The following is a 9,001-nucleotide window of genomic DNA, read 5'->3' on the forward strand; positions in this document are numbered from 1 at the left end:
TACCAGCTCTCAAAATCTGATTCTCAGTTTCTCACATCTGAGTTTCTGTACAACTCATTAAACTAACGAAAAAGGCAGAAGTGAACCCATGCCTCAAATGGTAGAGCACACTAGTTTGGAACAAAAATAATCTCATGCACAGGCCCACTCCCTGAGTGAACCCCAAGACCCACCAAAAAAGAAATGTATGAATTAATTGAATTGATAGCATTATTGATACACAAAAATACTTGATAGAATGAAGAGACATCAATGAATATCTTGAATATAAGGAATATTGTTTCTTTTTACTTTTTTGTCACTAGTGGGGTTTTGGGTTGTCTCAGAGTTCTTTTGCTCAAGGTAAGTGCTCTCCCACTTTGAGCCACAGCTCCACTTCTGGGTTTCTGGTGGTGAACTGAAGATAAGAGTCTCATGGACTTTCCTGCCTATGCTGGCTTTGAACCACTATCCTCATATCTCAGGTTCCTCTGTAGCTAAGATTAGAGGCATCAGTCAGAAAAGAAACATCATTTCTTGTAAGAAAGGTCATTATCTTTGAAAAAAGTTAAAATTTTGTAAAGTAACACTTAATTATAAAAAATATGGATAGAAAATGACAATATCTTATTGTATCTACATCATTATTAAATAAAAACAAACATACTGTACACACAGAAGGAAACACAAGTATTGCACAAACTTCAGTTTGTAAAAGAAACACCTTGTTATTTTTTGGCAAAGAAATATAATCTGAATTTGCTCTTGCATTTTCAAAAAAGAAATCCAAAGAAGGCAGATGCTGGTGGTTATTCCTGTAATCCTTTCTACTCAGGAGGCTAAGAGCTGAGGGTTACAGTTTGATAGCAGCCTGAGCAGACAAATCTACAAGACATTCATCTACATTGAACCACCCAAAAGTGGAAGTGTGTCTCCCATGATAGAACAGCAACCTTGAGTGAACAACTAAGCAAGAGACTGAGGCCCTGTGTTCAAGCTCTTACAGTGGACATCCCTCAGTGCTGTGGTTTGAGTGCTCCGGCCTCTGCAGTGACTCATGGACAACTAGGGCTATCAATCTCTCTGAGATGAAGAAAAGCATGTTAAGCACCTCCTGATCATTTACATAAGTGAATTTTACCATGAAATACAGTTTCTGGTCACAAGTTTATATTTGAAAAAAATCTGCTAAGCTAGGTGCTGGTGACTCACACCTGTAATCTTAGGCACTCAGAAGACTGAAATGTGAGGATTGAGATTTGACTGCAGCCTGGGCAGGAAAGTCCAGGAGTCTCATATCTCCCCAAAAAACACCAACATAATTGGAAGTGGGCCTGTGGCTCAAATGGTAGAGTACTAGCTTGAGGGACAGAGCTGAGGCCCTGAATAAAAGCCCTATTACCAAGAGAAAATAAAAGAATCTCCTCAAGTAAGATGAGTACAAGGATGATGAGAGAGAAGGCAGAGCGAGAGAGAATACACTGAGGAAATTGGCTTGAATGGGAATGACAAGCCAAGGCATTAAATTAAAGTCAATAGGCTTCTTACATTCAGATCATAATTTTTCATGTCAGAATTTATTCCTTTACAAAATTACTTCCAATGTTTATCTTCAAACAATAGGTGATTACTTTAAATGTAATGAGGTCATGTTGACATATTACACAGTGACCAAAAAATACAGATGGGTGTTAGATCATTTCAGCAGAGAATGCTGTACCCCTTAGCACACAATGCTGTGTGGTTTCCAAAATGCAGTGGGGTGTGAAGCTGTACCAGGACTGCTAACTGAGGGAGGAGAGAGGCTGTGATTCTCACCAAACGTTTTTCCTAAAATACAAGACATGTGCCTCATTCTAACCCCACCCAGCACACACATTTTTCAGAGAAGTTACTTCTGCCTTTTTTTGATGGGTTACATTGACTACTGTCACTTGCCTGAGAAGAATAGCTGCTCACCCAGTAGGAATTGGCTGTCAGGACAGAAGATAGAGCAAGTGTGCTCAGCCACTGAGTTCCACTATAAAGGCTCAGAACTGCCTGATCTCATCTCCTATGTGGGCAAGATATTCATGTCAGTTGGAAGTGTGGGGATACTGTGCATGTGGGGAACAGAGCTTCCCTGTGATAAAGACTGGAGAATTGTGGATACTGATGAGCACCATTGAACTTCCATGGCCATTTCCAACAGACATGACCCATGGTTAATGAAGTCCAGGGAATATGGGAAAATTTTTGAAGATGATCTCATAAGAAGTGAGTAGAAGGAAATCTATTCTGTAAAGAGAGCATGGAACTGAGCAAATGGCTTTGGTGAGTTTTTCATCTAATTTTTTTTCCTTTTCTCTCCAAGATGTGATTTCTTGGTTTAGAAAACCAGTATGTCAAAAAATAAAAAAGCTGGGCACTGATGGCTCATGCCTATAATGTTAGCTAATCAGGAAGCTGAGATCTGAGGACTGCAGTTTGAAGCCAGCACAGGAAAAACAGTTCCAGACTCTTATCTCAAAAACTACTCAGACAAGAGGGGCACTGGTGGCTCACACCTGTAATCCTAGCTAATCAGGAGGCTGAGTCTGAGGATCACAGTTCAAAGTCAGCCTGGGCAAGAAAGTCCATGAGACTCTTCTCTCCAATAAGCCACTAGAAAACAAGAATTGGCACTAGGCTCAAGTAGTGGAGGGCTTGGCTTGAGCTGAAGAGCTGAGCAACAGTGCCCAGGCCCAGAGTTCAAGCCTCAGGACTGAGAAAACAAAACAAAACAAAAACTACTCAGACAAAGCTGTGGCTCAAGTGGTTGAGCATTAACCATGAGCACAAAGAGGCTCAAAACCAGTACCCATGGACTGAGTTCAAGTTTCAGGACAGGATTGTGGAAAACAAAAGACAATATCCCAAGTGGAAGTACCATGTACTATGTGATGGTTAACGAAGCTAAAATGATCTATGCTCAGAGATATGTTTTTCAACAGTCTTTTTAATGTTTCCACATGATCTTCATAAACTTCCCACATGCTCACTGATTCCAACCATTTGACCTTCTGAGATAGAGAATACAGGAACTTCTGAGATAGAGAATACAGTCTTCCTCTGAACACAGCATGACCATTTCACGTAAATCTAAGAGCTACTGTATATGAACATAGAAACCAGGTCTGTGCAGAGAGGGAAACTTTGATCTTGACCTTACAAAAGGGAAAGACCCAAAAGTCTCCACCTGTCATCATGCCTTACAGAGCAAGAAGATAAATAGCAAGATAAACACAATATGAAAGGAAAGAAGAACATAACTATGAATGCAAGCTATAAAAAGAGCAATAGAAAAGTCTGAGCCAGGCAGCAGTCGCTCATGCCTGTGATCCTAGCAACACAAGAGGCTGTCTGAGGATTGCAGTTCAAAGCCAGCCCAGGCAGGAAAGTCTGTGAGACTCTTATCTCCAATGAACCACCAGAAAACAGGAAGTAGCATTGTGGCTCAGGTGGTAAAGTGCTAGCCTTGAGCTGAAGAGTTCAGGTACAATGACTAGGACCAGAGTTCAAGCCCCACTACTGACATAAAAAAGGAAGAAAAGTCAGTGAACCCCAATGTTGGGTGTTTGAAAAGACCAAAGAATTGCACAAAACTTTTACTGAGAATGGCAAAGGAAAACTAGATGATTCAAAGTACTGAAGCAGAAATGGAAGTGCACACCTGATTCCTGACCTGTGCAAATGCAAAACAGAGCCAAGAAAGGTGGCTCAATTTAAGATCCTAGCTCCTCAGGAGGAGGAGATTAGGAGGTTCACAGATTACAATCAGAGCAAGCAAAAAGTCCCCAAGACTCCATCTCCAAAATAGCCTATAAGCTGGGCACAGGTGGCTCATGTTTGTTACCTTAGCTGCTGAAGAGACTGAGGTCTTAGGATTAATGTTTGAAGCTAGACCAGCAGAAAAACCTCTGAGAGTCTTATTTCAATATAACCACAAAAAAGGTCGTGGTAAAGCTGAGGTTCAAATGGTAAAGAGCTAGCCTTGAGGTTTTAGGATTAATGTTTGAAGCCAGACCAGGCAGAAAAACCTCTGAGAGTCTTATTTCAACATAACCACAAAAAGGTCATGGTAAAGATGAGGTTCAAATGGTAAAGAGCTAGCTCAGGGACAGCACCCAGGCTGTGAGTTCCAACCCATGGAACGGCACATCACAAGGCAGAATAAAAACAACATAAAAAATTCTGGGCTGCAGTCATGGCTAAAGTAGTAGAGGAACAGCAGAGTAAGGAATTAAAACTACCACTGGCCCTGAATTCACATCCTGGTACATGCAGAAAAAGCAAGAGAAAGAAAGACAGAAAGACAGACGCGTGGGCACACACTCACACAAACACACACACACACACACACACACACACACACACACACACACACAGAATGGATTCTAACAATTACATATAATTCGGATTGTCATTTTCTAGGAAAACTACTGTCCAAATTGACTCGAGAAAGCAGACACTGTTTCCTGAAACATATAATCATAGCTACTCAGGAGACTGAGATCTGAGGATTGCTGTTGGAAGACAGCCATGACAAGAAATCCACCAGACTCTTATCTCCATCAAACTACTCAGAAAAGACCAGAAGTTGCACTATGATTCAAGTGGTAGAGCACTAACTTGATCCAGCAAAGCTCAGGGACAACACCCTGGACCTAAGTTAAAGCACAAGGACCAGAAAAAAAAGGAAAAAGAAATGAAAAATTGATTCTAGAAAGAGCAAGAAATCGAATAACTAAAGAAGAGATTACATCTGTAGTATAAAGCCTCCCAACACAGAAAATACCACAGACACTCACAAACATACACACTATCATACACAGTTGTTTACCTATATTTGAATCATCACTATGAAATGATATATATTCTAGTAACAGATTATAGTAATTGAATAAAACTAAAACTTGTGAAACTTTGCCAAATGCAATGTACAATTTACTTGAACATTGACTAAATCATCTTTAGGATGAATGCTGATATTGTGCATGAGGCTAGGCCTCACACTGAGTTTGTCATGATTTTAGGACAAGATGGAATTCTGGACTGATCTGGGTTACATTTAGGAAACAGCAGTGACACAAGTTTACTGCTTGACTTGACACCATGTCTCCTGGTCCAGGTCAAACATGGCAGATGTCTTCAGATCTCTGAAATCCCACAGGAAAGACCATTCCCGAATACTCTTCTTAACTGAAGGTACTGGATCTAAATATATTTCAAGGTAATATGTGTTCAGGTATCTATGTGACAAAACAATAAGCAATAACACTTTGTTTTTGTGCTAAGAATGGAACTTTATTTCCAAGTTTAATACGTCCACTCATTACACTTAGCACAATTCATGAAGTAATGAAGGAAAATGATCTGTATTTCCTGCATAATATGGTGAAAGCATCCATGTTTTAGTGTCCCAGTTACTGCAAATTATCAATTGTACCTTATACTATATTTGTTTAGTGAACTAACAGTAAAAGATCATTAGGCCACATTAACTACATTGAGGATTTCTTTAACTTAATTTTATTTGAGGTACAGGCAACAAATCTGGGGTCTTGCGTAGGCAGGAACTTCACCGCTGAGATACTCCCATAGCCTATTTTCAGTCAGTTCCACACAGATTGTTACATAACACCTTCTATAACACATCCCTTTAATAATTCTAAAGATAAAATTTTTTACCAGACCCTTATAGCTCATGCCTGTAATCCTAGTTACTCAGAAGGCTGAGATATGAGGATTGCAATTCAAATCCAGCCTAAGCGGAAAGGCCATGACACTTCTCTCTCAAATAAACTACTCAGAAAAGCTTTGAAGTGGCACTGTGGGCCAAAATGGTAGAGTGCTAGCCTTAAGCAAAAGAGCTCTGGAAAAGTTCCTAGGCCCTGAGTTCAAGCCCCACAACAACAACAACAACAACAACAACAACTAATAATAATAATAATAATAATAATAATGTTACTCAAAGATTGATCCAAGTTAGATGCAGTGGCTCACACATGCAAGGTTGAATCAGGAGGATTCAGATCCAAGGCCAGCCCAGGGAAATAGTTCATAAGATCCCCACTCCAATACTAGCTGGCTGAGAAGGTGTACACCCAGCATCCCAGTCATGTGTGAGGATGAGATTGGGATGGTTGCAGTGAGAGATCAGCCTGGGCAAAAGCAATTCCCCAAGACTCTATCTAAACTATAAAGTCTCAGCATCTACATTCATACCTGTCATCCCAGATACTTCAGGAAACACAAAATAGGAGTATGAGAGTGTAAGCTGACCTGGGTATAAATCAAGGGTATAGCTCAAAAATAACCAGAGTGAAAAAGGACTAGAGCAGGTCTCTAGTAGTAGAGCCCCTGCCCTAGCAGTGCACAGCATAGTGTGTAAATGTCACTGCTGCAAAAACAAAACTATGAACCACCTGGAAATTGAATGCAATTGGTTGGTTAAACAAATCATGAAAATCTTTTATTCTCTGCAGGAGTGAAACACCTGTGTTATACGAGTGTCACTGCTGATGAGCACAAAGGGGCTGAGGACTGAGAAACACACACCGAGGAACACACCCGTGTCCACAAGCCACAAGTCTGGTTTCTTATGTAGACCAACACAAAGAGTGAAAATGGCAGAGAGGCAGTAGAAGGAGATGAACATGCTCACCAGGGATAGGATGGTGCAGGTGGCCCTGGCCTCATGATCAGGTCTTCGGGAGAGAATCTGGCTGTGAATATGGTGGACACTCTGCTTGTGTCTATGCAGAACAAAGACCATGGAGCCACTGGCCCACATCATGAAAACCAAGGACATAACATCAATGGAAGAGAATAAGACCAATTGTGATAAACGTACAAATGGTTTTGGTGGGACTGCTCCTATGGCACAGTATCTATAATGCATGTGCAGAGTGACATTTTGTTTGTGTCTTGGGCCAATCACTCTCAGAGGCACATAAACATTTACCAGGAGATGCAGGATCCAGAGAAAAGAGCCACAGAATCCAAAGCACTTGGGGAATTTAGTAGTGATCTTCCACCAAGCATTTCTAGTGCAAAGCTTTGAGACCTGGAAGCCACTCAGAAGGCAGGTGGCATTAAGAGAAACCCCTCTGGCTACTCTGAATAAATACAAAACAACTTTACATCCAACATCATCCAGGAAGTACTTCCATCCAAAACCTTCCATGGTCTGAGGGATCCCAGCAGACAAAACAACCAAGTTGTTGGAAAAGACCAGATGGCAGAGGATGGGGTCTGTGGGCCTCACCTTCTGTCCAGTGAGGAGGGTGTAGCTGTAAAAACAAAGGAGACAGGAGTTTCCCAGGACCCCAGCTGCACTCTGAGTGAGGAAGGCCACCCCCATTACAATGTCGTCTCCGGCCATCTCTTCCATATCTAGGAAATCATGGATTTTATTGTGACACAAAAATTAGCACAAAACCAAAACAAGGATGTAAATGTTAGCCAACCTAGCTGAATCAGGATTGCAGTTTGAAGCCAGTTCAGGAAGAAATGTCCAATTAACCACTCATACACCAGAAGTGAGCTGTGGCTCAAGAGGTAGAACACTAGCCTTAAGCAAAAACAGCCTCATGCACAGCACCAAGGCCCTGAGGCTAGGCCCAAGAACCAACAGAAAAAAAGAAAAGAATTCCAAGAAATATTATTAATTAATAATGAAACCCAATTGAATAATAATAAAACCTAAATATTTGACAGAATAGTGAGCCATTACAAACATTTTGTTGTTGTTGGTTGTGGGGCTTGAATTCCCTGCCTGAGTACTGCCCCTCAGGACTTCAGCTCAGGGGAGCGCTCTACCACTTGAGCCACAGTGCCACTTCTGGCTTTTTCTGCTGATGTGGTGCTGAGGAATCTAACCCAGGGCCTCATGCATGTGAGATAGCTGGCAACCAACATTTTGCTTATAGAAACATTATTTCTTTTTTCTTTTTCTATTTTTGTCAGTAGTGAGGCATTGCTGCTCTTTCTGAACTCATCTTGCTCAAGTGTAGTGCCCTTTCACTTTGAGCCATAGCTCCACTTCTGGTTTTTTGTAGTGGATTGGAGATAAGAGGCTCATGGACTTTTCTGCTAGGCTGGCTTTGAACCTGGATCCTCAGAATTCAGCCTCTTAAATAGGTGTGGCTACAGTCCTAAGCATGAAAAGCAACATTATTTCTTATAATAAGGGAGATTTTTATCTTGGATGAAAACAGTTAAAAGTTTGCAAAAGAACACTTGGTTATGAAAAGCACAATGTCTAAATGCATTCACTCCAGAATTAAATAGCAGCAGAGACATATAGTAGACTGAGATGGAAACACAAGTATTGTACAAAATTCAGTTTATAAAAGAAGCATCTTTCTAGTGTATTACCATACAAGTATAATCTGAATTTACTCTAGAAATTTCAAATAATTAAGACATCCAAAGAAGCCAGGTGCTGGTGGTAGATACCTGTAATCTTTGCCACTTCAAGGCTGAGAGCAGAGAATCACAGTTAGAAGCCAGCCTGGCCAGAAAATGTCCCTGAGACTCTTATCTCTAATACATTACAGAGAAAGGGACAGAAGTGGCACTGTGGCTGAAGTAGTAGAATACTAACCTTGGTCAAAAGAAAAGCTCAAGAATAATGCCTAGGCCCTGAGTTCAAGCTCCAGGACTGGCAAAAATTAAAAATAAAAAAAAAATAGGGCTGAGATGGTGGCTCAGTGGTAGAGTGCTTGCCTTGCATGCCTGAGGCCCTGGGTTCAATTCCCCAGCACCACATAAGCAAAAAGAAAAAAGCTGGAAGTGGCGCTGTGGCTCACGTGGTAGAGCGCTAGCCTTGAGCTGAAGAGCTGAGGGACAGTGCCCAGGCCCAGAGTTCAGGCCCCACGACTGGACCCAAAAAATTAAAAAAATAAAAATAAAAAAACTATGTATGGAGGTGTGTTAGACCATTCAGCAGAGAATGGTGTACCCCTGAGCACACAAAGGTGTGTTCTCTCCAGGATGC

At 41.2% G+C, this 9,001-nt stretch overlaps 1 protein-coding gene across 1 annotated transcript; it reads right to left on the reverse strand.

The window, feature by feature from the left end:
• Positions 1 to 6,472: 6,472 nt before the first annotated feature.
• LOC138812400 (vomeronasal type-1 receptor 1-like) lies at positions 6,473 to 7,384 on the reverse strand. The gene has a single exon (XM_070000353.1). It carries the CDS (start codon positions 7,382 to 7,384, stop codon positions 6,473 to 6,475), a length of 912 nt encoding a protein of 303 aa, XP_069856454.1.
• Positions 7,385 to 9,001: the final 1,617 nt, after the last annotated feature.

Source organism: Dipodomys merriami, unplaced genomic scaffold, assembly GCF_024711535.1.
Source record: "Dipodomys merriami isolate MVZ:Mamm:240054 unplaced genomic scaffold, mDipMer1.0.p SCAF_57, whole genome shotgun sequence".
Taxonomy (NCBI): Eukaryota; Metazoa; Chordata; class Mammalia; order Rodentia; family Heteromyidae; genus Dipodomys; species Dipodomys merriami.